This window comes from Saimiri boliviensis, chromosome 1, assembly GCF_048565385.1.
Source record: "Saimiri boliviensis isolate mSaiBol1 chromosome 1, mSaiBol1.pri, whole genome shotgun sequence".
In the NCBI taxonomy this organism is placed as follows: Eukaryota; Metazoa; Chordata; class Mammalia; order Primates; family Cebidae; genus Saimiri; species Saimiri boliviensis.
Genome location: NC_133449.1, coordinates 104177991 through 104203974, shown reverse-complemented (window position 1 = coordinate 104203974; position 25984 = coordinate 104177991). Strand labels below are relative to the sequence as shown.

The 25984-nt window shown below is 50.2% G+C and overlaps 1 protein-coding gene across 6 annotated transcripts in view; it reads left to right on the top strand.

Annotated features, from left to right (window-relative positions):
• The window catches only part of PSKH1 (protein serine kinase H1), a 36995-nt gene that overhangs the window by 4421 nt on the left and 6590 nt on the right, over nt 1-25984 (top strand). For 3 of the 6 annotated variants that reach the window (XM_039478007.2, XM_074401742.1, XM_074401752.1), the window contains exon 2: nt 8219-9245. In XM_039478007.2, the coding sequence (XP_039333941.2) occupies nt 8289-9245 (957 nt within the window). In that variant the 5' untranslated portion in view covers nt 8219-8288. Of the gene's footprint in view, nt 1-5645; nt 6288-8218; nt 9246-14858; nt 19957-25984 lie in introns of those variants that run through there. The other 3 variants (XM_074401762.1, XM_074401760.1, XM_074401746.1) reach the window with 3 other exon arrangements.

Genomic DNA, 25984 nt, shown 5'->3' with positions numbered 1-25984 from the left:
GCTGGAGTTCTCTATCAATCACGAGTTCATGGTGAAATGAGTGAAACTTTGGTTTGGCCTTCTGTTTTACTTGGGAAGTGTGTGTGTGTAATATGGGCAACTTAGATCCTATTCACAGCTTCCCAACTGTATGATGTGAATGGGCTATAGGTGTGCCCAAAGTATCGACCCTTAAGCTTCAGGATAGTTGAGAACAGCTGTCTCCATTGACTCCAGGGTGTTATACAATAGTATCATTCTGTCATTCTCTGTGTATATCTTGGCATGGGGAAAAATTTTTAAGAGAAGAAGTATAGCCCTGGAAGAAGGGAAGCAGTTCTGTTTGTTGAGAGCTAGAGAGAGACTTATTTATTTGAACTCCCTTTCTTTCCAGGAATCTTAGTGAGTATTAAGCCAGTTTGTGTTGGCTAGGTCATCATTGAGCTAATTCTTGGTACAGCCCTCTGTTGCCATGGTGTCTGTTGTGATGCTAAGGTAGAAAATGTGATGTTTTCATTTGCTGGGAGAAAGTTTTCTTTCCAAGTTGCCAGCCTTGAAATGGCCTCTCGGGGCATCCTAAGAGTCATGAATCAAGGGACTCTTGGTGTGGAACCATCTGGGTTGTAAGTTCCTTGAGAGTAGAGACTATGGCTGCCTTCTTTTTGTTTGTCACAACCCCTGGCACAGTTCCTGACCCGCGGCAGGAATTCAGCAAGTATTTCTGAGTTGAGCGTTGGGATTTTGGAAGGAGAACCCCAGGTGCATTGCCAGGGTCTGTATCTCACTCTGTTGCCCAGGCTAGAGTGCAGTGGCATAATCATAGCTCACTGCAACCTTGCTTTCTCTTGCTCATATGATTCGCCCACCTCAGCCTCCTGTGTAGCTGAGACTACGGGCACACAGCACCACACCCAGCTAATTTTTAAAAAAATTTTTGGCCGGGCGCGGTGGCTCAAGCCTGTAATCCCAGCACTTTGGGAGGCCGAGGCGGGTGGATCACAAGGTCGAGAGATCGAGACCATCCTGGTCAACATGGTGAAACCCCGTCTCTACTAAAAGTGCAAAAAATTAGCTGGGCATGGTGGCACGTGCCTGTAATCCCAGCTACTCAGGAGGCTGAGGCAGGAGAATTCCCTGAGCCCAGGAGGCGGAGGTTGCGGTGAGCCGAGATCGCGCCATTGCACTCCAGCCTGGGTAACAAGGGCGAAACTCCGTCTCAAAATTTTTGTAGAGAGGATGAGACAGGCCGTTTGAAACCAGCCTGGGCAACATGGTGAAACCCTGTCTCTACTGAAAATACAGAAATTAGCCAGGCATCCTAGGTACTTGGAAGGCTGAGGCACAAGAATCACTTGAACTTGGGAGGTGGAGGCTTCAGTGAGCCGAGATTGTGCCACTGCACTCCAGCCTGGGCGGCAAAGTAAGACCCTGTCTCAAAAAAAACTTTTTTTTTTTTTTTTTTTTGTAGAGACAAGGTCTTGTTGTGCTGTCCAGTGTGGTATCCAACTCTTGGCCTTAAGTGGTCCTCCTGCCCCAGCCCCCAAAGTGTTGGGATTATAGGCGTGAGGCACTGTGTCTAGCCTTATTTCTGGAATTATTGAGAAATTACTACCTACTTCATTTTGGCAGACAATTTTTCAAAACATGGTAGTAGAATATAGAGATCTTTGTAGGTGACAGGTTATAAAGCTTTGGAGAAAAAAGCATCATGTTGGTCAGGCTGGTCTTGAACTCTTGACCTTGTGATCTGCTGCCTCGGCCTCCCAAAGTGCTGAGATTACAGACATGAGCCACTCCTATACATCACTGAGTTGTCTTGGAGAGGCCAGGGTACCTATGAGTCCTTGCCTGGGAGACATTCACAGACCCTGCCTCTCTGGCCAGGAAATTGTTTCAGGATCCATCCTTGTTCCCTGTCCCTGGGCCCCTGGCTTTCTCCACAAATGGGGCTAGGTTTGGCAGTTTGTGAACAAGCTTTGGAGTTCAAATAAGAACTGTAAAATTCGGTTGGGCGTGGTGGCTCATGACTGTAATCCAAGCACTTTAGAGGCCAAGACGGGCAGATCACCTGAGGTTGGGAGTTCAAGACCAGCCTGACCGACATGGTGAAACCCCGTCTTAAAAAAAAAAAAAAAAAAAAAAAAAAAACAACTGGGCCGGGCGCGGTGGCTCAAGCCTGTAATCCCAGCACTTTGGGAGGCCGAGGCGGGTGGATCACGAGGTCAAGAGATCGAGACCATCCTGGTCAACTTGGTGAAACCCCGTCTCTACTAAAAATACAAAAAATTAGCTGGGCATGGTGGTGCGTGCCTGTAATCCCAGCTACTCAGGAGGCTGAGGCAGGAGAATTGCCTGAACCCAGGAGGCGGAGGTTGCGATGAGCCGAGATCGCGCCATTGCACTCCAGCCTGGGTAACAAGAGTGAAACTCTGTCTCAAAAAAAAAAAAAAAAAAAAAAAAAAAACAACTGTAAAATTCAGGCCTGGTGCAGTGGCTCATGCCTATAATTCCAGCACTTTGGGAGGCGAAGGCGGGCGGATCACAAGGTCAAGAGATTGAGACCATCCTGGCCAACATGTTGAAACCCCATCTCTACTAAAAATAAAAAAGCTGGGCATGGTTCGTGCACCTGTAGTCCCAGCTACTCTTGAGGCAGGAAAATCACTTGAACCAGGAGGCAGAGATTGCACTCGAGCCTGGTGACAGAGTGAGACTCTGTCTCAAAAAAAAGAAAAAAAAAAAAAAAAGAATCTGTAAAAACTCAAAACAGACTTCCTTCATTGTTGAGGACATTTACAGGGTGTCCAAAGAATGTGGCTATGGTTTAGGCTGATCTGGCCTCTTCAGCATTTCTAAGGTTCTAGAATTGTTGCTTGCAGCAAATAGAAATCCAAGAGCCAGATCACATTTCTTTTTCTTTTTTTTTTTTTTAAGATAGAGCCTTGTTCTGTTGCCCAGGCTGGAGTGCAGTGGCGTGGTCTTGGCTCACTGCAACGTCTGCTTCCTAGGTTTTTTTTTTTTTTTTTCGAGATGGAGTTTTGCTCTTGTTACCCAGGCTGGAGTGCAATGGCACGATCTTGGCTCACCGCAACCTCCGCCTCCTGGGCTCAAGCAATTCTCCTGCCTCAGCCTCCTAAGCAGCTGGGATTACAGGTGTCCAACACACTTGGCTAATTTTTTTGTATTTTTAGTAGAGACGGGGTTTTACCATGTTTGCCAGGTGGTTTCGAACTCCTGACCTCAAGTGATCCACCCTCCTTGGCCTCTCAAAGTGCTAGGATTACAGGCATGAGCCACTGCGCCTGGCCTGTTTTTCTTTTCTTTTTTGTTTTTTTTTTTTGTGATAGAGTCTTACTCTGTGTCTCAGGCTAGAGTGCAAGTGGCATGATCTCAGCTCACTGCAACCAGAGTGCTAGGATTACACATGTTAGCCACCACACCTGACCTTTTTTTTTTTTTTTTTTTTTGGAAACAAGGTCTTGCTCTGTCGCCCAGACTGGAATTTTGTTGCGAAAACTGCTCACTGCAGCCTCAACTTCCCTGGCTCAAGCAGTCTTCCCACTTCAGCCTTCTGAGTATCTGGGATTCCAGGTGCATGCCACCATGCCTAATGTTTTGTAGAGATAAGGTCTCACTACATTGCCCAGGCTGGTCTCAGACTCCAGGGGCTCAAGCAATCCTCTCACCTCGGCCTCCCAAAGTGCTGGGATTACAGGAGTGAGCCACTGCGCCCAGCCAATAAACCTCATTAAAAAAAAAAAAATTTTTTTTAAAAAGAAACAAGGTTTCACCATGGTTTTTTTTTGTTTTTTTTTTTTGAGACGGAGTTTCACTCTTGTTACCCAGGCTGGAGTGCAATGGCGCGATCTCGGCTCACCGCAACCTCCGCCTCCTGGGTTCAGGCAATTCTCCTGCCTCAGCCTCCTGAGTAGCTGGGATTACAGGCACGCGCCACCACGCCCAGCTAATTTTTTGTATTTTTAGTAGAGACGGGGTTTCACCGTGTTGACCAGGATGGTCTCGATCTCTTGACCTCGTGATCCACCCGCCTCGCCCTCCCAAAGTGCTGGGATTACAGGCTTGAGCCACCGCGCCCGGCTAGGGTTTCACCATGTTGGTCTGGTTGGTCTCGAACTTCTGACCTCAAGTGATCCACCCGCCTCAGCTTCCCATAGTGCTGGGATTATAGGTATGAGCCACTACGCCTGGCCAATAAACCTCATTTTTCTGAGAATTACTGATAGACTGATTAAAGCCTGAACCCTTAATCTGTGTTCCCCAAATTCCTCCTTTTTATATGATCGGTTTGTAATCAATGTCTTGGGTATGTTTTAGGGATGAGCTTATTCCTTCAAAGAGCTGGCCATAGTGGTCAGTATTAGCCTCCCCACCTTGAATTCAGGCCTTTGATTCACTGTGATCTGATGGTCTCTGTGGGTTCTCTGTGGCCCTCAAGACGCCACAGTAAAACCTGCCTGGGCCTCTCACTGCTGCCTTTGATGGGATCTGCTGCAAGCTTCACAAGGGTGGAGGGGGTGTCAGTGTTGCTCCCTGGCCCCAAGCACTACCGTTGGGCAGCCATGGAGTCCCTGACTCTGATGAGCTCTTTTCAGACATCAGATTCTGCATCCAGTAACCTACATTTAAGATTAAATGTTCTGTAAATGTCACGTGGATGTTCCACATGCACCCCACGCATCCAAAACTGAACTCTTTCCACTGCTTCCCAAATATGTCCCTCCTGCTGCACTCCTGTGCAAGGGTCTAGGTGCTGCCCTCATTCTTCCCTTCCACCTGACATGGAAGTTCTGCTGATATCTCTCGATTCCACTCCACTGTTTGGGGCACTACACTCTTTTTTTCTATTTTTCTTTTTTTTTTTTTTGAGACGGAGTTTCACTCTTGTTACCCAGGCTGGAGTGCAATGGTGCGATTTCGGCTCACCGCAACCTCCGCCTCCTGGGTTCAGGCAATTCTCCTGTCTCAGCCTCCTGAGTAGCTGGGATTACAGGCACACGCCACCATGCCCAGCTAGTTTTTCGTATTTTTTTTTTTTTTTTTTTTTTTTGAGACGGAGTTTCGCTCTTGTTACCCAGGCTGGAGTGCAATGGCGCGATCTCGGCTCACTGCAACCTCCGCCTCCCGGGTTCAGGCAATTCTCCTGCCTCAGCCTCCTGAGTAGCTGGGATTACAGGCATGTGCCACCATGCCCAGCTAATTTTTTGTATTTTTAGTAGAGACGGGGTTTCACCATGTTGACCAGGATGGTCTTGATCTCTCGACCTCGTGATCCACCCGCCTCGGCCTCCCCAAGTGCTGGGATTACAGGCTTGAGCCACCGCGCCCAGCCCTAGTTTTTCATATTTTTAGTAGAGACAGGGTTTCACCATGTTGACCAGGATGGTCTCGATCTCTTGACCTTGTGATCCACCCGCCTCGGCCTCCCAAAGTGCTGGGATTACAGGCTTGAGTCACCGCGCCCGGCGAAAGTATCTGTTTTTATGTTTTTATCTTTATTTAGATTGTGAGTTAATTGACCATGTTCTACGTGTGTGTGTATGTGTGTGTTAAAATATGACCTACATTGGTACATTGGACCATGTTTTATTTATTCCTGTGCCCATATCTACTAAATATTCAATAAATGTCTTATCTTTTTTTTTCTCTTTTCTTTTTTTTTTTTTTTAGATGGAGTTTCGCTCTTGTTACCCAGGCTGGAGTACAATGGCGCGATCTCGGCTCACCGCAACCTCCGCCTCCTGGGTTCAGGCAATTCTCCTGCCTCAGCCTCCTGAGTAGTTGGGATTATAGGCACGCGCCACCATGCCCAGCTAATTTTTTGTATTTTTAGTAGAGACGGGGTTTCGCCATGTTGACCAGGATGGTCTTGATCTCTTGAACTTGTGATCCACCTGCCTCGGCCTCCCAAAGTGCTGGGATTACAGGCTTGAGCCACCGCGCCCGGCCATGTCTTATCTTAATTGATCATTTCTCTTTCAGTTCTGTGTGTCTTTTTTTTTTTTTGAGACAGATCTCGCTCTGTCACTCAGGCTGGAGTACAGTGGCGCCATCTTGGCTCACTGCCACCTCGACCTCCCGGGTTCAAGCGATTCTTCTGCCTCAGCCTACCAAGTAGCTGGGGTTACAGATGTGCCCCACCACGCCCAGCTAATGGCTTTGTACTTTTAGTAGAGACAGCATTTTGCCATGTCGGCCAGGCTGGTCTTGAGCTCCTGACCTCAAGTGATCCACCCACTTCAGCCTTTCAAAGTGTTGGGATTACAGGAGTGAACCACTGAGTCCATCGTGTATGTCATAATTAGTGGGAAATCCTAGCTCTTTTCAACCCTTGGGGGCCTCAGGTCGACAGGGAGAAGGGCCCTCTCAGTAGAAAGGTAGTGACCTCTGGAAAGCAGTAACTTCAGCACTGCACCTTGTCCAGGCCTCCCAAGCCTCAGGGTATTCATAGTTTGAACATCTCTGTCTGGGACTCAAACTGGAAGAACTGGCTCCTGGATCCTCATCGTAAGGGAGCAGGATACCCCGATCTTTATTCTGAGTTAAATCTGGGTGAAGCTGCGAGTGTTCTCTTTGAGCTCAAGCCTCTCTTACTGTTTTTTTTTTTTTTTTTTTTTTTTGAGACGGAGTTTTGCTCTTTTACCCAGGCTGTAGTGTGCTGGCGCAATGTCAGCTCACTGCAACTTCCACCATCGGGGTTCAAGTGATTCTCCTGTCTCAGCCGCCAAGTAGCTAGGATTATAGGCCCCTATCACCACGCTCAGCTAATTTTTATATTTTTAGTAGAGGCGGAGTTTCACCATGTTGGCTGGGCTGGTCTCGAACTCCTGACCTCAGGTGATCTGCCTGCCTCGGCCTTCCAAAGTGCTGGGATTACAGGCGTAAGCCACCGCACCTGGCCCCACCTCTGACTCTTTAACGAAGACCAGGAAGGTTTTGCAGTCACCCAGTGGCAGTGCGCTGAGGCTTGTGGTCCCAGGTTCACTGGGATTGATTCCAGCAGCTCTGGGCCTTGTGTGGGATTTCAGCCATCCATGTAGTGTGCTGGGGAAGTGAGAGACCATGGAACAGGGAGTTAAACTGCCAGGGTGGGTATGGTGCATTAGCAAAGGAGTGGAGGAAGCCTTCCAGGAGAAAGAGGTTAGGGCAGAGCCCCAGGGAAGTGGTTTGTTGTTTTTTGCAGGGGGACCAACCCCTGTAGGAGGCCTAAAGGGCTGGGAAAGATATCCTTGAAGGAGGCCTTGGAGAAGCAGCTTTCTGAGCCCTGGTGGGTGATGGTGTTAGAGAGCAGGCCTCCAACACTTCACACCCCCATTTCAGAAAAGATGAGTCAGAGTAATAAGAGGAATGATTTTAACATTTTAGGAACATGGGACTTCAGCTAGGATAAGGGGCCCTGGCAGAGGAGTCAGGAGGGTGGGCGCCCTGACAGCTGAGGCTGTGTGTGTTCCTGCCCCCTCTCAGGGTTGAAGAGCAGCATGAGACTGAGGCCCAGGGAGATATGAGTCAAAGCTGTGAAGCTCAGGCCATCCATTCAGCTAGACCCTGCGTTGAGCCAGGACTCTTGAACAGCAAAGCCATACTCCTGACCTGGGAAATAGATGAGAGCCATTAGTTCGGGGGTTTTTTTCTTTCTCTCTTTTTTTTTTTTTTTTTTTTGAGACAGAGTCTCACTCTATTGCCCAGGCTGGAGTGCAGTGGTACGATCTCAGCTGAGTGCAACCTCTGCTTCCTGGGTTCAGTTGGTTCTTGTGCCACAGCCTCCTACGTAGCTGGGATTACAGGTGTGTGCCACCACACCTGGCTAATTTTTTTTTTTTTTTTTTGAGACGGAGTTTCGCTCTTGTTACCCAGGCTGGAGTGCAATGGCGCGATCTCGGCTCACTGCAACCTCCGCCTCCTGGGTTCAGGCAATTTTCTTGCCTCAGCCTCCTGAGTAGTTGGGATTACAGGCACGCGCCACCATGCCCAGCTAATTTTTTGTATTTTTAGTAGAGACAGGGTTTCACCATGTTGACCAGGCTGGTCTTGAACTCCTGACCTCAGGTAATCCACCTGCCTCAGCCTCCCAAAGTGTTGGGATTATAGGCAGGAGCTACCATGCCCAGCCAGGACTTTGGTTTTAATGAGACTGCATTTCTGGAGAGGGAGGGCTGAGGAGGATGGCTGGTTTCCTTTGAGTTGTCCTGGCTGTGCTGACTTGGTCTCTCTTTGTGCATAGGTGTAGACGGGGCACTGCCTTCAGAGCAGGTCCTGCCAGCCTCGCTGGAGAGGATGCCCTCGTGTCCGTGATGGGCTGTGGGACAAGCAAGGTCCTTCCTGAGCCACCCAAGGATGTCCAGCTGGATCTGGTCAAGAAGGTGGAGCCCTTCAGTGGCACTAAGAGTGATGTGTACAAGCACTTCATTACAGAGGTGGACAGTGTTGGCCCTGTCAAAGCCGGGTTCCCTGCAGCAAGTCAACATGCACACCCCTGCCCCAGTCCCCCAACTGCTAGCCACACAGAGCCTCCCTCAGAACCACCACGCAGGGCCAGGGTAGCTAAGTACAGGGCCAAGTTTGACCCACGTGTGACAGCTAAGTATGACATCAAGGCCCTAATTGGCCGAGGCAGCTTCAGCCGAGTGGTACGTGTGGAGCATCGTGCAACCCGGCAGCCATATGCCATTAAGATGATCGAGACCAAGTACCGGGAGGGGCGGGAGGTGTGTGAGTCAGAGCTTCGTGTGCTGCGTCGGGTGCGTCATGCCAACATCATCCAGCTGGTGGAGGTGTTCGAGACGCAGGAGCGGGTGTACATGGTGATGGAGCTGGCCACGGGTGGAGAGCTCTTCGACCGCATCATTGCCAAGGGATCCTTCACCGAGCGTGACGCCACACGGGTGCTGCAGATGGTGCTGGATGGCGTCCGGTATCTGCACGCGCTGGGCATCACACACCGAGACCTCAAGCCTGAGAATCTGCTCTATTACCATCCAGGCACTGACTCTAAGATCATTATCACTGACTTCGGCTTGGCCAGTGCCCGAAAGAAGGGTGATGACTGTTTGATGAAGACCACCTGTGGCACGCCCGAATACATTGCCCCAGAAGTCCTGGTCCGCAAGCCCTACACCAACTCAGTGGACATGTGGGCGCTGGGCGTCATCGCCTACATCTTGCTCAGTGGCACCATGCCCTTTGAGGATGACAACCGCACCCGGCTGTACCGGCAGATCCTCAGGGGCAAGTACAGTTATTCGGGAGAGGTGAGTCTTCTCTGTCCCTGTCCTGGGATATTGGGGAGGCACCTGCAGGGGCAGGTATATCCTGCCACTCTCAGCCAGAGGTACGTCCTCAGGGCTATGTTCATGAGGGCCAAGCAGGTCACATGAAAGGGACAAAGTGAGACTATCTGAATGTAGTTTGGGTTTCCTCAAGGTGAACTCCGAGGCAAGGACTTGGGACCAGATAGTTTATTTGGGATGTGATTAGAGTAATTACAGGTGAAGGAGTGGAGAAAGTGAAGTGAGAAAGGGAGAAAGTCAGTAGAGTATATTGAGAAGTATATTGCCACTGTGGGCCACTGGGGACCTTGGTAATAACCATGTGGAATGGGCCTCATGTTGTACCACCGAAGGGCAGGAATGTGTTTCTTCTTTTTTTTCCTTCTAATTCACTGACTCCTGTACCTCATGGGTTGAGAATTTCTTCGAAGGCACTAAATCCCTGGTGCTTCTGGGCTGTCCTGATGCCAAGTAGTGCTGAAGAAAGTCTTCAGGCAGAGAAGCAGAGAGATGCAGGCACTGGCAGTGGGAAGCTGTCACCAGGCACAGAGCAGTGTGCCGAAGCTGCAGATGGGCTCAGGGGTGAGCTAAGAGAATGTGGGCAGGGCCTTCCCAGCATCTGTTCTGTGGAGCCCCAGGCAAGCTAGACTGAACATGCCCATCTCAGAGAGCAGCTTCTTATCTCTGTCCAGTTTTGCCACATAATGAGCTTCTCATGTGTCCAGATATTCTGATTTTTTTTAGAAGAGAAGCTAGACAATCTGATCTTATTTTTTATTTTTTTATTTTTTGAGACGGAGTCTCGCTGTGTTGCCCAGGCTGGAGGCTGGAGTGGCACAATCTCGGCTCACTGCAATCTCCGCTTCCTGGGTTCAAGCGATTCTCCCACCTCAGCCTCCCAAGTAGCTGGGATTACAGGCATGTGCCACCTCGCCCGGCTAATTTTTGTATTTTAGTAGAGACGAGGTTTCATCATGGTGGCCAGGCTGGTCTCAAACTCCAGACCTTAGGTGATTTGCCTGCCTTGGTCTCCCAAAGTGCTGGGATTCCAGGCGTGAGCCACCACTCCTGGCCAGAAAATCTAATCTTAAAATGTTAGAATTCTGATTGACTGCTTGAACCCGGAAGGCAGAAGTTGCAATTAGCCGAGATCATGCCACTGCACTCCAGCCTTGGCGACAGAGTGACTCCGTGTCAAGAAAAACAACAACAACAACAAAAAACTAAAAGAATATTCTAATTCACATTTTTTTTTTTTTTTTGAGACGGAGTTTCGCTCTTGTTACCCAGGCTGGAGTGCAATGGCACGATCTCGGCTCACCGCAGCCTCCGCCTCCTGGGTTCAGGCAATTCTCCTGTCTCAGCCTCCTGAGTAGCTGGGATTACAGGCACGTGCCACCATGCCCAGCTAATTTTTTGTATTTTTAGTAGAGACGGGGTTTCACTATGTTGACTGGGATGGTCTCGATCTCTTGACCTCGTGATCCACCCGCCTCGACCTCCCAAAGTGCTGGGATTACAGGCTTGAGCCACCGCGCCCGGCCCACATTTTTTTTTTTTGAGACGGAGTTTCACTTTCGTTACCCAGGCTGGAGTGCAATGGCGCGATCTCGGCTCACCGCAACCTCCGCCTCCTGGGTTCAGGCAATTCTCCTACCTCAGCCTCCTGAGTAGCTGGGATTACAGGCACGCACCACCATGCCCAGCTGATTTTTTCGTATTTTTAGTAGAGACGGGGTTTCACCATGTTGACCGGGATGGTCTCGATCTGTTGACCTCGTGATCCACCCGCCTCGGCCTCCCAAAGTGCTGGGATTACAGGCTTGAGCCACCGCACCCGGCCTCTAATTCACATATTTAATCAGCTTCTTGTGTGCCAACAAACACTAACCTGTGGGTCAGATTCAACCAGCATGCCATCAGTTTGTGTCTTTGAATCCAGTGATAGTTCAGGTACCTCCCAAACGTGTGAGGTTTTCGCACTGTTGGGAGCCGAAGGAAGGTACAGAATAGTGAGAGCTGGTTGGTCCTTAGGAAGGAAGCTGACTGAGTGGAAGACAAGACTGACTGCAGGAAGCAGCAAGCACGGCAGCTGGAGCCCAGTGGTGTGCTGGGAAGGCTGTGAAGAAGAGAGTGTGTGCCGGCTTTATGTGGGAGGGAGGTGGGCTTTGCAGGACAACAGGATTTTGCCAAGGCAGTGAGGGTCCCCTCTTCTAGAGGTTTCCTCATGGAGCCCCCTCAGGTGTGGACCTGCCAAAGTGCTATCCATGCATCTTGCACATCTGTGGAGGGGAAAAAGCTCTGGAGTAGCTCCCTTCTGTGGCCCAGCTTTTCTCCCATCGGTGTGGGCCAGGCCCTCTCTGGCTCTGGCCAGCTTTTCCTTCAAGAGTCACCCAGCAGCTGGCTGGTGCAGCTCATGCCTGTAATCTCAGCACTTAGGGAGACCGAGGTGGGTGGATTACTGGAGGTCAGGAGTTCAAGACTAGCCTGGCCAACATGGTGAAACCCCATCTCTACAAAAAATACAAAATTAGCTGGGTGTGGTGATGTGCGCCTATAATCCCAGCTACTCGGGGGTGCTGAGGCAGGAGAATTGCTTAGACCCAGGAAGCACAGATTGCAGTGAACTGAGGTTGTGCCATTGTACTCCAGCCTGGGAGTACAACTTCTCAAAAAAAAATGAGTGAAACTTCTCAAAAAAAAAATGAGTACAACTTCTCAAAAAAAAATGAGTGAAAAAAAAAAAAAGAGTGAAACTTCTCAAAAAAAAATAAATAAATAAAGTCATCCAACAGCCTCATGCCACTTACTTTGCATGTAGCGCTTGAGGTTCTATGCTGTATCACCTTCCCTGACAGCTTCCGGATGTGGCTTTGGGGTCCTTCAAGGACTTCCTTCTGCTGGGGAGGGGGGTAGCATTCTCTAGGGGCATTCCCATGTCATGTCTCTCAAAGGTGGCACAAGGAAGGGAGGAAAGCTTTCCTCTTCAGGCCGACTCTGTTGTAGGCACAGAGGAGGGTATCTGTTTGTACCACTCTTAGGAGATGGTTGAATAGGAGTTAAGCAGGTGGTGTGAAGATTTATATCAGTAACCGGGACCGGTGGGCCTAGGGGTGAAGGGGCTACTGTAGAACACCAGGTACTTACTGCAGAATGGTCAGCATTGTGGAGAATTCAGTCCTTGCCCACTGTCATTCTCAGATTTATTTATTTTTATTTTTTATTTTTATTTAAAAAAATAAAGACAGGGTTTTACCATGTTGGCCAGACTGGTCTTGAACTCCTGACCTCAGGTGATCCGCCTGCCTCGGCCTCCCAAAGTGCTGAGATTACAGGCGTGAGCTACCACTCCCGGCCTCTCAGATTTTTTTTTTTTTCCTCTCTCTCTTTTTTTGTTTTTTAGAGATGGGGTTTCCCCATATTGGTCAGGCTGGTCTCGAACTCCTGACCTCAGGTGATCCACCCACCTTGGCCTCCCAAAGTGCTGGGATTACAGGCCTGAGCCACCACACCCGGCCTACTCTCAGATTTTAACTGGAAAGGTGGGTTCTGCAGAAAATCTGGTTGTCAGGCCTAGTGTGGTGGCTCACGCCTATAATTCTAGCAATTTGGGAGGCCAAGGTGGGTGGATTGCCTGAGCTCAGGAGTTCAAGACCAACGTGGGGAACACGGTGAAACCCCATCTCTACTAAATATAAAAAATTAGCTGGGCATGGTGGCGTGTGCCTGTAATCCCAGCTACTCAGGAGGCTGAGGCAAGAAAATTGCTTGAACCTAGGAGGCGGAGGTTGCAGTGACCTGAGATCGTGCCATTGCACTCCAGCCTAGGTGACAAAATGAGATTCCATCTCAAAAAAAAAAAAAAAAAAAAGAAAAAAGAAAAAAAAATCTGGCTGTTAAATGCTTATAGCACTGGGCAGTAAATGGGACCATATTGGTACTGAATGAGAGCCTGGGAAGCCAGAGCATAGTCCTTAATACTCAACAGTCAGGAGTGGCCAACAGTGAATTAACTGTCTCACTCAGGACCATTCCAGTCTAATTAGATTTGATTCAAGGCTCAGATAAAGTTTTGGGTTTGGTTCCCGGCATTGTCATGGCAAGTGTGAGCTTTTGGGTCTATGGAAGGCACTGGGAAGAGTGAGAGGAGCAGGCACAGGTGGTGATAGAGGGAGCAATCTAAAGATAAGCCCCTTGATCCTGATGATGATCTTCCTCAATAACGTTGGGGCAGTAACCTTATGTTTACTTAGTTCTCAGATTTGGTTTGGCCATCAGTTTGGCACAATCTGTAGCTATAAACTGGTGATAAGAAATCCTTTCCATGGCTGGGCATGGTGGCTCATGCCTATAATCCCAACACTTTGGGAGGCCAAGGCAGGTGGATCACCTGAAGTCAGAAATTCAAGACCAGCTTGGCCAATGGTGAAACCCTCTCTCTACTAAAAATACAAAATAAATAAATAAATAAATAAAATAAATTAGCCAGGTGTGGTGGCAGGCACCTGTAATCCCAGCTACTTGGGAGGCTGAGGCAGGAGAATTGCTTGAACCTGGGTGGCAGAGGTTGCAGTGAACCGAAATTGCACCACTGCACTCCAGCCTAGGGGATAGAGTAAGACTTAATCTCAAAAAAAAAAAAGGAAAGAAAGAAATTATTTTCTACTGGGGCACGATGGCTCATGCCTATAATCCAAGCACTTTGGGAGGCTGAGGTGGGCAGATCACCTGAGATCGGGAGTTTGAGACCATGGAGAAAACTCCATCTCTGCTAAAAATACAAAATTAGCTGGGCGTGGTGGCGGGTGCCTATAACCCCAGCTACTTGGGAGGCTGAGGCAGGAGAATCACTTGAACCCAGGAGGTGGAGGTTGCAGTGAGCCGAGGTTGCAGTGAGCCGAGGTTGCAGTGAACCGAGATTGCACCACTGCACTCCAGCCTGGCGATAGACTGAGACTCCGTCTCATAAAAAAAGAAAAATCCTCTTCCAGGCTGGGCACAGTAGCTCACATCTATAATCTCAGCACAGTTTAGGAGGCTGAGGCAGGAGTATCACCTGAGCCAGGAGTTTCAGACCAGCCTGGGCAACATAGTGAAACCCCATCTCTTAAAAAAAAATAGCTGGGTGTGGTGGCACACCCTTGTACTCTAGCAACTCAGGAGGCTGAGGTGGGAGGATCACTTGAGCCCAGGAGTTCAAGGTTGCAGAGAGCTATTTGTGTCACTGCACTCCAGCCTGTGTGATAGAGCAAGGATGGAGCAAGACACTGTTTTTTTTTTTTTTTTTTTTGAGATGGAGTTTTGCCCTTGTTGCCCAGGCTGGAGTGCAATGACGAGATCTCAGTTCACTGCAGCCTCCACCTCTGGGGTTTAAGCAATTCTCCTGCCTCAGCCTCCCGAGTAGCTGGGACTACAGGTATGCGCCACCACACCTGGCTAATTTTGTATTTTTAGTAGAGACGGGGTTTTCTCCATGTTGGTCAGGCTGGTCTCAAACTCCTGACTTCAGATGATCTGCTCGCCTTGGCCTTCCAAAGTGCTGGGATTATAGGCGTGAGTCACTGTACCTGGCCTGAATTTTTTTTTTCCTTTTAGATGGAGTCTCGCTCTGTCTCCCAGGCTGGAGTGCAATGGCATGATCTCAGCTCACTGCAGCCTCCATCTCCCAGGTTACACCGATTCTCCTGCCTTAACCTCGGTAGCTGGGATTATAGGTGGGTGCCACCACGCCCTGCTAATTTTTGTATTTTTGGGAGAGACGGGGTTTCACCATATTGGCCAGGCTGGTCTCAAACACCTGACCTCAGGTGATCCGCCTGCCTCGGCCTCCCAAAATGGGTAGGATTATAGGCGTGAGCCACCAAGCCCAGTGAAACTGAAATTTGATCTGTAAATGTCTGACACTTGAGAGGCTGATTGTGTTCTGGGAGCTCTTCATGGTGCCAGGTTCTTGAGAGTCCGGCTGGCAGAGGGGACATTGAGCTTAGCTCAGGAGGCAGGGAGAGAGATTTCCCAAGATACACTGACAGAGGAAAGACTCTGCTACAAGCCTGTAGGTTTGCCGAGTTCCTGATTCTGGCAGTTATTGATCTGACAGTTTATCTAATTGGGGCTTGTGCAGTCTTGCTAACTGGCTATTGATTACCTGAGGGTTGGAAAATGATGAATGGGGTGGGGAGTGGATTCCTGTCCACTCCTACTATAGCCGAAAGACTGGGTCCTTAGATTCTGCTCACTGCTCTGCTGGAATCACAGGACAGCACTCCAGGACTCACAGTGAGTGAATTAATGTTGAGGAGGCACTGCCCAGCCTTTTCTCCTACTACCCTTTACCTGGAGCAGAAAAGCATCAGTTCTCAGCTCCAGAGGCAAATCCAGGCAGGCTCTGGTGGCCCTTATCTGTAACCAGGAGCTTGGCTGACCCCCAAAATCAGATTCTGCCACCCCCTGGGGAGAGCTCCGGGTTGGGAGGTATCTGTCTGGGACATTTCCTGGGGGAGGGGTCCTCATTATGAGATGAGGCTCTCTCAGCTGGAGACCAGTCCAGCAGACCCTCAGGCCCCACCTAGACCTATTGAATCAAAATCTGCATTTTAATGAGATTCCAGGGGATATGCATGAACATTAGGAGTCTGAGAAGAACCAGCCTCTCCACTCCCTGTTAGAGCCCTGATTTCTCTTTATGTTTGTGCATGGAGGTGAGGACAGACATCACTAGAATGGTCCCAGCAATCACCCCTTCCAGCCACTCACTTCACAGCCAGATGGTCTCTTGGTAAGGAGAGGCAGCATCTCCTTTAAGTTCCTGCCAGCAACCTGGCATGCTTTTATAGCTCTGTCCCAGAACACTAGGACAGGCTTTTTTGTTGTTGTTGTCCTGGCCACTGCCCACCCACAAGCACCTGCACATACCTGGGGAAAATGCAAGAGACATGAAGGCCTGTTCTTCCCATCCATGGAGGTTGAGATTGCCTGGGGAGAAGGACTGGAATAGGAAATAGCCATAGGATGAACCTGCATTGGCAGGCACATGTGAACACAGGCCTTGACACAGAGCCACTGGGCCTGGGCAGTCTGGAACATGGACTGTGGTGTTCAGGTCAGGTGGTTGGGTCCTGGCCCCACCTACTCCAGCCATCTGTCCTATATGTATGATAGGCCTTTGCCCTGATGAAGGCCTTCTAAATGAGCAAAACTCTGCCAGGAGAACCTCTGTGAGAGAGAGAGTGTGCCATGCTGAGGGGGGATGTTGCTGTGTGAATGGAGGACCTCTGATGCAGCAGGGTTTGGAGGTATGCATTCCTCACCAGCCAGTGTCTCATGGTGCTTGGTGCCTTTCTAGGGGCACCTTTCCTGTTCCCTGACCCCATGGAGTGCTGTCTCCTGTATACCAGGCCCTGTCCAGTGTGCTTGTTTCCTGCGGGCTCCGTCCATGCAGCCCCAGTCCTGTGTCGGGATCGCTGGCTTCCATGGACTTGAATAGAAAGCTTCCTCCAGAAGATAAATTTTGAGAAGGAGGAGGCCCCAAGAAGCAGGCGTTGCTGGGTGCTCCAGAATAAAAAGGAGATTGGGAGTGACATAGCGGAGTTTGAAAAGGTGGGGGGTGGGCCTGATGTTTGTTGTTGGGAGCCCTCTGCACTGTGGGAGGAGCCCTCTGGGTTCTGGGTAGTGGAGGAGGAAGGAAGCAGGAAGTGGGAAGGGAGGCTGGCAGAAGGAAGGCTAACTGGAGGCTATTGGAATAATTCCCTCCAGGCCTCCTGGGGGCGTTTGGAGGAGATCCCGGGGGTGGGATCCACATGGTATATGTAAGTCACAGTGTTGGAGGTGAGGGAGTATGGGGCAGAGCTCCACTCTGTAGGAAGGACATCAACTTGTATGGGCAGGCTTGGAGAGGATTCCTGGCTGCTTTCTGACCTGGAGAGCATGTGGGGTCCTACCTACTATCCTGGCACTCCAGATCCCCCAGCTGGAAGCCCAGGCCCTAGACCCCAGCCCACTCCGTACACACCACAGGCCCGAGTCATTGCCTCCGTTCACTCTCCACCCCAAGCTTCTTCGTAAACTGTTAATGCTGCTTGCCGCATTGGTCTTAGTCGTTTCCTTTAGGAATAATGCTGCCTACTGCCATTGTGTGGTGCCTACTGAGTAGCAGGCCCAAGCCTGGGCATTCTGCACCCCCTGTTTCCAGTCACTGCCAAGTGGTATGTAATCTTCCCCTTACAGATGAGGAAACTGAGGATAGTGAGGTTATGTAACTTGGCTGTGGTCTCCCAACCGGAGGGTGGCAGGTCTGGGATTTGATTCCAGGCTGCCTTGGCTTCAGAGTTTTTGGCCTGTCCACTGCTACAATCTGCTCTCCCTGGTACATGTGCCTTAGCACGTTGCTGGTGTCCTTGTTGCAGTGCTTTCTGGGCTGTGATCTATAGACACATCTCTCCTCTCTAGCCTGGAGGGACCTTGAGGATAGCGTGTACATCAGTACATACACTCTCCACTGTCACGTCCAGGCTTAGTGCACAGTGGTAACTGTATGCTGGGTTGAACTGGAGTATTTATAATTGATAACTGGTAGGGGAACTTTCTCTTAGCTTCTCCTGAGGGAAGCACCGGTAGCTATTGGTGATGCCCTGGGAAGGGTCCGAAGTGTTACTGCTGGCAGGTAGACAGCCTTGCAGCCAATGGAGTGCTCACCTCAAGGGACCAGACTTCCACGAGGAAGCAGAGAGCCTGCTGGCGATACACTTAGGCTGCTGGCCACAGCTGCAAGTGGGCATGGGCTGGGGGAGGATTTGAAGTCCCAGGGTTGGTGTGTGCTTGTCAACTTTTAGGGCAAATACAAGACTCTTGAAAGAGGAGCAGATGCTGAGGAAGAGATCACTGCAGAGGAGAAATCTGAATATTTACCCAGCACCCAGAGGCACTGGAGTGGAGAGGGCACCCTGGAGTGGAGAAGGCACGCTGGAGTGGGGAGGACATGCTGTAACTGGTGGGGAGACACAGGTTGGGAGAGGTAGGGAAGGCCTGCGTGAGTGTGAAAGCAGTCTGAGGACACAAAGAGTCACCTTGAGAGGTGGCTTCCTGTCACATGAGGCCCAGGAGGCCTAGAGGAGCTGTTTCTAAAGGAAGGCACAGAAGGTGAGTCATCAGCTGCAGACTCATGCTAGAGGACTGTCAGGGTCCTCCAATGGGGAGAGTCTGTGATTCATTTGACATGAAATGTGACATCCTTGATGTCAGTGCTTTTATCAAGAGTTCTATTCCTAGAGGCAGGACGGATGAAGGGGCTTTTGTAGGATTGATATTAGAGTGATGCCATTAGGAGCTTTTCCGTCTGCTGCCTTCAATATGCTGAATTATCACCCTCCTCTGCTTGGGCAGTCTCTGAGCTGTGGGTGAGCCAGGTGATTGTACCAGAACAGATGGGCTTGGGTAAAAGTTCTTACAGAGCCCTGTGAGTGCTGCTTGGCAGGGGACAGAGTGCTGTTGGGAGGGGAAGGCCACCTTCAGGGCCGCTCTGTTACTGCCTGGGTGACAAAGGCTGGTGAGAGGTGGCTTCCTAGGGGTAAGTGTCTGGGCTGCAGGTTAACCATACATTGATCTGGGACCAAATATACCTGAAAGGGCAGTGAGCTCAGCCACCTCTAGTTCTATTTTTTTTTTGAGACGGAGTCTCACTCTGTCTCCCAGGCTAGAGTGCAGTGGTGTGATCTCAGCTCACTGAAGCCTCCACCTTTTGGGTTCAAGCAGTTCTCCCACCTGAGCCTCCTGAGTAGCTGGTATTACAGGCATGTACCACCACACCTGGCTTTTTTGTATTTTCAGTAGAGACAGGGTTTCGCCATGTTGGCCTGGCTGGTCTCGAACCCCTGACCTCAAGTGATCCGCCCACCTCAGCCTCCCGAAGTGCTGGGATTACAGGTGTGAGCCACCATGCCTGGCTCTGATTTCCCCACTTTTTCCCCCTACCCCGAATTTGTTTGTTTGTTTGTTTTTGAGAAGGAGTCTTGCTCTGTTGCACAGGTTGGAGTGCAGTGGTGCAATCTTGGCTCACTGTGACATCGCCTCCCGGGTTCAAATGATTCTCCTGCCTCAGCCTCCCAAGTAGGTGGGATTACAGGTGCTAGCCACCATGCCTGGCTAATTTTTGTATTTTTAGTAGAAACAGGGTTTCACCACATTGGCCAGGCTGGTCTTGAACTCCTAACCTTAGGTGATCTGCCCGCTTCAGTCTCCCAAAATGCTGAGATTACAGGTGTGAGCCACCACGCCCAGCCTCCCCACTTATTAAAGTGACTCCAACATGCCTTGGGATGTAGAAGATAAAATGAGGTGCAGAGAATATGGCGTGTCTCAGTGCTCTCTAGGTGACGGGGCTTGGTTATGCAGCCTGGTTTCTATGCTCTTTTTTTTTTTTTGAGACTGAGTTTTGCTCTTGTTACCCAGGCTGGAGTACAATGGCGCGATCTCGGCTCACCGCAACCTCCGCCTCCTGGGTTCAGGCAATTCTCCTGCCTCAGCCTCCTGAGTAGCTAGGATTACAGGCACGTGCCACCATGCCCAGCTAATTTTTTGTGTTTTTAGTAGAGATGGGGTTTCACCATGTTGACCAGGATGGTCTCGATCTCTTGACCTCGTGATCCACCCGCCTCGGCCTCCCAAAGTGCTGGGATTACAGGCTTGAGCCACCGCACCCGGCCACTTTTTTTTTTTTTTTTTTTTGAGACGGAGTTTCACTCTTGTTACCCAGGCTGGAGTGCAATGGCGCGATCTCGGCTCACCGCAACCTCCGCCTCCTGGGTTCAAGCAATTCTCCTGCCTCAGCCTCCTGAGTAGCTGGGATTACAGGCACGTGCCACCATGCCCAGCTAATTTTTTGTATTTTTAGTAGAGACGGGGTTTCACCATGTTGACCAGGATGGTCTCGATCTCTCGACCTCGTGATCCACCCGCCTCAGCCTCCCAAAGTGCTGGGATTACAGGCTTGAGCCACCGCGCCTGGCTTTTTTTTTTTTTTTTTTTTTTTTAAACATACTGCATTACTCTCTTCTCACTGACCCCTGCTCCCAGAGTCAGAAGATGGCTTTCCCACGACTGTCCCAATAACTGACAGCACGATCAAACACAAATTAGCTTAGAATCCTTCGTTATGAGGCATTCATCCCTAAGCCCTTCTTTCCTGCCGGCTTGTTGGGGCTTCGTGAGGATCCCATGAGGACAAGCAGATGCCTCCATTCCTGGCCAGGAAGGGTCCCACTGGGAAAAGCCATCCCCACCTCACTGAAGCATGAGGTGTTCAACAGATTAACTCTCCTTCACTTCAGGAGCAGATAGCCTCAGGCTGGATTCCTGACTGGTCACTGGGAGGTGGCCTGGTTTGGACCACTGGGTGGAGGCGGTGGACCCTCATTGGTCATTGTGGTTGGGGACCTGCCCTTGGTTGGAGACCTCTCTCCATGTGAGGCCAGAGACAGCTCTGAGTAGAGAATAGCAGCAGCCCCCTCTTGTGCCATCTCTGTGTCACCACTGGGCTCCCTAGAACCCTCTCTTTAGGTGTCCCTTTGTTGCTGCTGCCCTGGTTGCACACACCCCAGAGAGCAGCAGCTTCCCTGTAATGGCAGGAGCAGACCCAACCCCCATGCTGCTGCATTTAGCTGTTCCTGCTGACCACCCATAGCATCACGGCAGCTTGGGTCACAGCTGCCTTTCATCACTTTTTCCACCTCCAGCCCTTGAGGCCTGGCCAACAAAGAGCGGGGTGTGGTGGCTTGCGCTCAGAGCCATCCCTGGTACATCAGCTGTCCTCTCCCTCCTGTCTTTTCATTGTCTGTCTCCAACTGGAGAGCACCACCCTTCATAGGCTCTGTTGCTTCTGGGCCCTCGAGTTCCTCTGGGAGATGCTGGGCTGTCATCTCTCCCACATTCTGACCTCTTTATTTGTATTTATTTATTTATTTTTTAAAAGAGACAATGTCTTGTTCTAGAGCCCAGCCTGGGGTGCAGTGGCCTAATTATCATTATAACCTTAAACTCCTGGGTCCAAGCCATCCTCCTGCCTCCGCCTCCACCACACCCAGCTAATTTTTTAGATTTGTAGAGATCGGGTCTTACTATGTTGCTTAACCTGGTCTTGAACTCCTGGCCTCAAGTGATCCTCCTGCCTCAGCCTCCCTAAGTCCTGGAATTAGAGTTATGAGTCACTGTGCCCAGCCCTGACCTCTTTAGATCCACTCATACCCTCCCATGCTCATCCTCTTCCCACCCCTGCTGAGGTGGAGGCGGGCTCTCAGTTGCATGGCATATTTGATGGTGACCTGGTCCAGCCAGCCTCACTGGTGTGCTCCTCCAGGCTCACCTTCCCTGATCAGTCCTCCTATCACAAGGTTAGTCTTCTCCATCATGCCTGACATGCCTTGGTAGATGCGTGGTGCCTAGAGAGCTCTGCTCCCATGTGGCCCAGCCAGCTTGGAGCAGAAGGCTCAGTCACATTCATCTCTTTATTCTTCCTGCCTTCCCATGTTGATGTATTGCTGGCCCTGAGCCAAGTCCTGTGTGCAAGGGTTCCAGAGACGGAGACTACAGTGTGGATGAGATGGTAACAGCCTCTGAGCCTCCCAACTGCCTCAGAAATTAGGGTGGGAAGAAGTTAAAAAAAAAGAAAAAAAAGTCCAGGTGCAGTAGCTCACACCTGTAATCCCAACACTTTGGGAGGCTGAGGCGGATGAATCACGAGGTCAGGAGTTCAAGACCAGCCTGGCCAACATGGTGAAACCCTATCTCTACTAAAAATACAAAAATTAGCTGGGCATGGTGGCATGTGCCTGTAGTTCCAGCTCCTCGGGAGGCTGAGGAGGAGGATTGCTTGAATCAGGACCCAGGAGGCGGAGGCTGCAGTGAGCCAAGATCGTGCCATTGCACTCCAGCCTGGGCTACAGAGTGAGACTCTGCCTCCAAGAAAAAAAAAAAAGGCCAGGCATGGTGGCTCACGCCTGTAATCTCAGCAGTTTGGAAGGCCTGTGGATCACCTGAGGTCAGGGGTTCAAGACCAGCCTGACCAACATGATGAAACCTCAACATACAAAGTTATCTGGGTGTTGTGGTGTATGACTGTAATCCCAGCTACTTGGGAGCCTGAGACAGGAGAATTACTTGAACCCAGGAGGTGGAGTTTGCAATAAGATTGTGCCATTGCATTCCAGCCTGGGCAACAAGAACAAAACTTCCATCTCAAAAAAAAAAAAAAAAAAAAATAGCCATGTGCGGTGGCTCACGCCTGTAATCCCAGCACTTTGGAAGGCTAAGGTGGGCTGATCACGAGGTTAGGAGATCAAGACCATCCTGGCTAACATGACGAAACCCCGTCTCTACTAAAAATACAAAAAATTAGCTGGGGGTAGTGGCATCCTCTGTAGTCCCAGCTACTTGGGAGGTTGAGGCAGGAGAATCAGTTGAACCTGAGAGGTGGAGGTTACAGTGAGCCGAGATCGCGGCACTGCACTCCACTCTGGGTGACAGAGTGAGACTCTGTCTTGAAAAAAAAAAAAGAAGGCCAGGCACGGTGGCTCAAGCCTGTAATCCCAGCACTTTGGGAGGCCGAGGCGGGTGGATCACGAGGTCAAGAGATCAAGACCATCCTGGTCAACATGGTGAAACCCTGTCTCTACTCAAAAAATACAAAAAAAAAATTATCTGGGCATGGTGACGCATGCCTGTAATTCCAGCTACTCAGGAGGCTGAGGCAGGAGAACTGCCTGAACCCAGGAGGCAAAGGTTGCGGTGAGCCGAGATCGTGCCATTGCACTCCAGCCTGGGTAACAAGAGCAAAACTCCATCTCAAAAAAAAAAAAAAAAAAAAAAAAAGACCCTGGGAATGACTTGGCCTCAGCAGAATCCTTGAGTGGAGATAAGAGATCATGTTGCAGCAGGCTTCTAAATCGGAACTTCCAGGGCTACTCCAGGACATATATATATATATTTCCAAGACAGAGCCTGTCACCAGGCTGGAGTGCAGTGGCACGATCTTGGCTCACTGCAACCTGCGCCTCCCAGGTTCAAGTGAGAACTGCCTCAGCCTCCTGAGTAGCTGGGTCTACAAGCCATGCCACCACACCCAGCTAATTTTTGTATTTTTAGTAGAGATGGGGTTTCACCATGTTGGCCAGGATGGTCTCCATCTCTCGACCTCGTGATCTGCCCGCCTCAGCCTCCCAAGGTGCTAGGAGCCACCGTACCTGGCCATCTAGGACATTCTTAAAAGCAGACATCACTAGGTTGCTGGTGCAGGCTGATTGCAAAGTGAGCAAGCAGCATCCTTCTTGATCTTTTTTATTTATTTTTATTTTTATTTATTTATTTTTTTGAGACGGAGGGTTTTTTTTGTTTGTTTTTGTTTTTTGTTTTTTGTTTTTTTGTTGAGACGGAGTTTTGCTCTTGTTACACAGGCTGGAGTGCAATGGCGCGGTCTCGGCTCACTGCAGCCTCCACCTCCTGGGTTCAGGCAATTCTCCTGCCTCAGCCTCCTGAGTAGCTGGGATTACAGGCACACACCACCATGCCCAGCTAATCTTTTGCATTTTTAGTAGAGACAGGGTTTCACCATGTTGACCAGGTTGGTCTCGATCTCTTGACCTTGTGATCCACCCGCCTCGACCTCCCAAAGTGCTGGGATTACAGGCGTGAGCCACGGCGCCCGGCCGATCTTTCTTATTTTATTTATTTTTTAATAAAGATGTGGTTTCACCATGTTGGTCAGGCTGGTCTTGAACTCCTGACCTCAGGTGATCCGCCTGCCTTGGCCTCCAAAGTGCTTGGATTACAGGTGTGAGCCACCACGCCCAGCCCCTTCTTGATCTTAAGTTGTGCCGTGTCTCCCTCCTCTCCTACCCCTCCACTCTGTGGCTCTGGGCAGGGACAGGCAGGGCACACAATTTCATTTGTTACCCATTTCAAGTTTCAGAACACAACCTTACTAACCTTTAAGTTGTCACACTTTTTCTCATTTTTATCTTTATTCTCTGCTTGTTTTTAAAACTCCATTCTCTTCCCTCTGTTTCTCTTCTCAGGCTCTCTCCCCCTACACTCTTCCCTTTTCTGTTGCTTGCCCCCTTACCCGCCCTCTGCCAGGTCCCAAGGTTGTAGATTCTGTCTGGTCTGAAAGCCCAGGCACCAGGATGATGGGTTTTTGACCAGAGGAGGGGAAGCTGGCTTTGTTGCTACACAGTGTCTAATTCTACTGAATTTGACAAAATGCTGGTCATTGTGGGCAGCATCACTGGGTGCTGTTCTTGTTGTCTTGCTGCTCTCTCCTGAGTAAACCCAAAGCTCTGTTTCCCAGAATTTCTTCTGTGCCCTTTTCTCTGCTCTCATTCAGGCCCACGTAAGTACAGAAAGGAGGCCTTTGAAGATGGGAACACTGGGTCTGAAAATACATCTTGAGACAGAGCTGAGGGAAGAACTGAGTCATGGTAGCAAAGCTCAGGCTGCTTCCTCCCTTCCTTTCCCAAGCAGTGCTGTGGTGGGGCCACCCTCTCTGCCAGACAGCCTGCCCCAGAATCATCGTGGGTTAGATAAGGAACCCAGGGGTTAAGAGGTCAGCTTAGCCGGGTGCGGCAGTGTGTGCCTATAGTCCCAGTTACTCGGGAGGCTGAGGTGGGAGGATTGCTTGAGTCCAGGAGTTCTGGGCTGTAGTGCGCGCTGTGCCGATTGGGTGTCCACACTAAGTTTAGCATCAATATGGTGACCTCCCAGGAGCGGCAGACCACCAGGTTGCCTAAGGAGGGGTGAATTGGTACAGGTCGGAAATGGAGCAGGTCAAAACCCCCGTGCTGATCAGTAGTGGAATTGGACCTGTGAATAACCACTGTACTCTAGCCTGGGCAACATAGCGAGACCCCGTCTCTAAAAAAAAAAAAAAGGTAAGCTTAAATGCTAGATTTTCTGCTCTGTGCTTCATATGTGGCCATGTGAGGGAAAAGGTAGAGAAAAAGGAATCTAGGACTTCAGATGCTGGAAGGGACCTAGAGTTCATGACATTCAGTCCCTTCTTCATGCTAAAAGTGACGGTGGTGTGATTTCGCTAAAACCAGCAGAGAAGGTAGAACTAGAACTCAGGTTGCTGGGCTTGCAGTCTAACCTTTTAATCTATCCCACATGCCATTCAAAAGAGACACCAATGGGCCTTTCTCTCCCAGCCTCACTTGCCAGTAGGCAGCCCTGCCTGCCAGAGGAAGTCTGGAGCCACCCTGTAAGCTGTGTTTGCTGCCAGAAAGAGGCAGCTTCCTCCTCTGTCTGCGGCCTATGCCAGAGAGCTGGCACTGTTCTTTGTTTCCTTCGCCCTTGGGCTCAAGGTGAGACTGTTGGCAGTGGCTTGGGTAGTGTTCGTGCCAAGCCCTTGTGCCAGACATTAGAGCTAGAGCAAATGAAAAGGGTTGATGCCGGGGGTCATCCGACGAGTGGAAGGCCCTTCCTGCTCTGCTGCCTCTTCCTCTCCCCTCTCCAGGGGGAGTCGGACTCCACTGCCAAGGAGTGGCTTTGGCCCAGCATGGGTAGAAGAATGAGGAGGGCCAGCTGGTAAGGAGGTGCTCAAGGAAGAGGTCCTTCCCTGTACCCACTATTGGCATCTTTGTTGTTCTAACATCAGGAGTAGGTACCCTAACTGCAAGGGGAAAAGGACTCTTCGAGGGCCATGGACTCAGGAGAAAGGCAGCCAGCTTGATGGTAGGAGT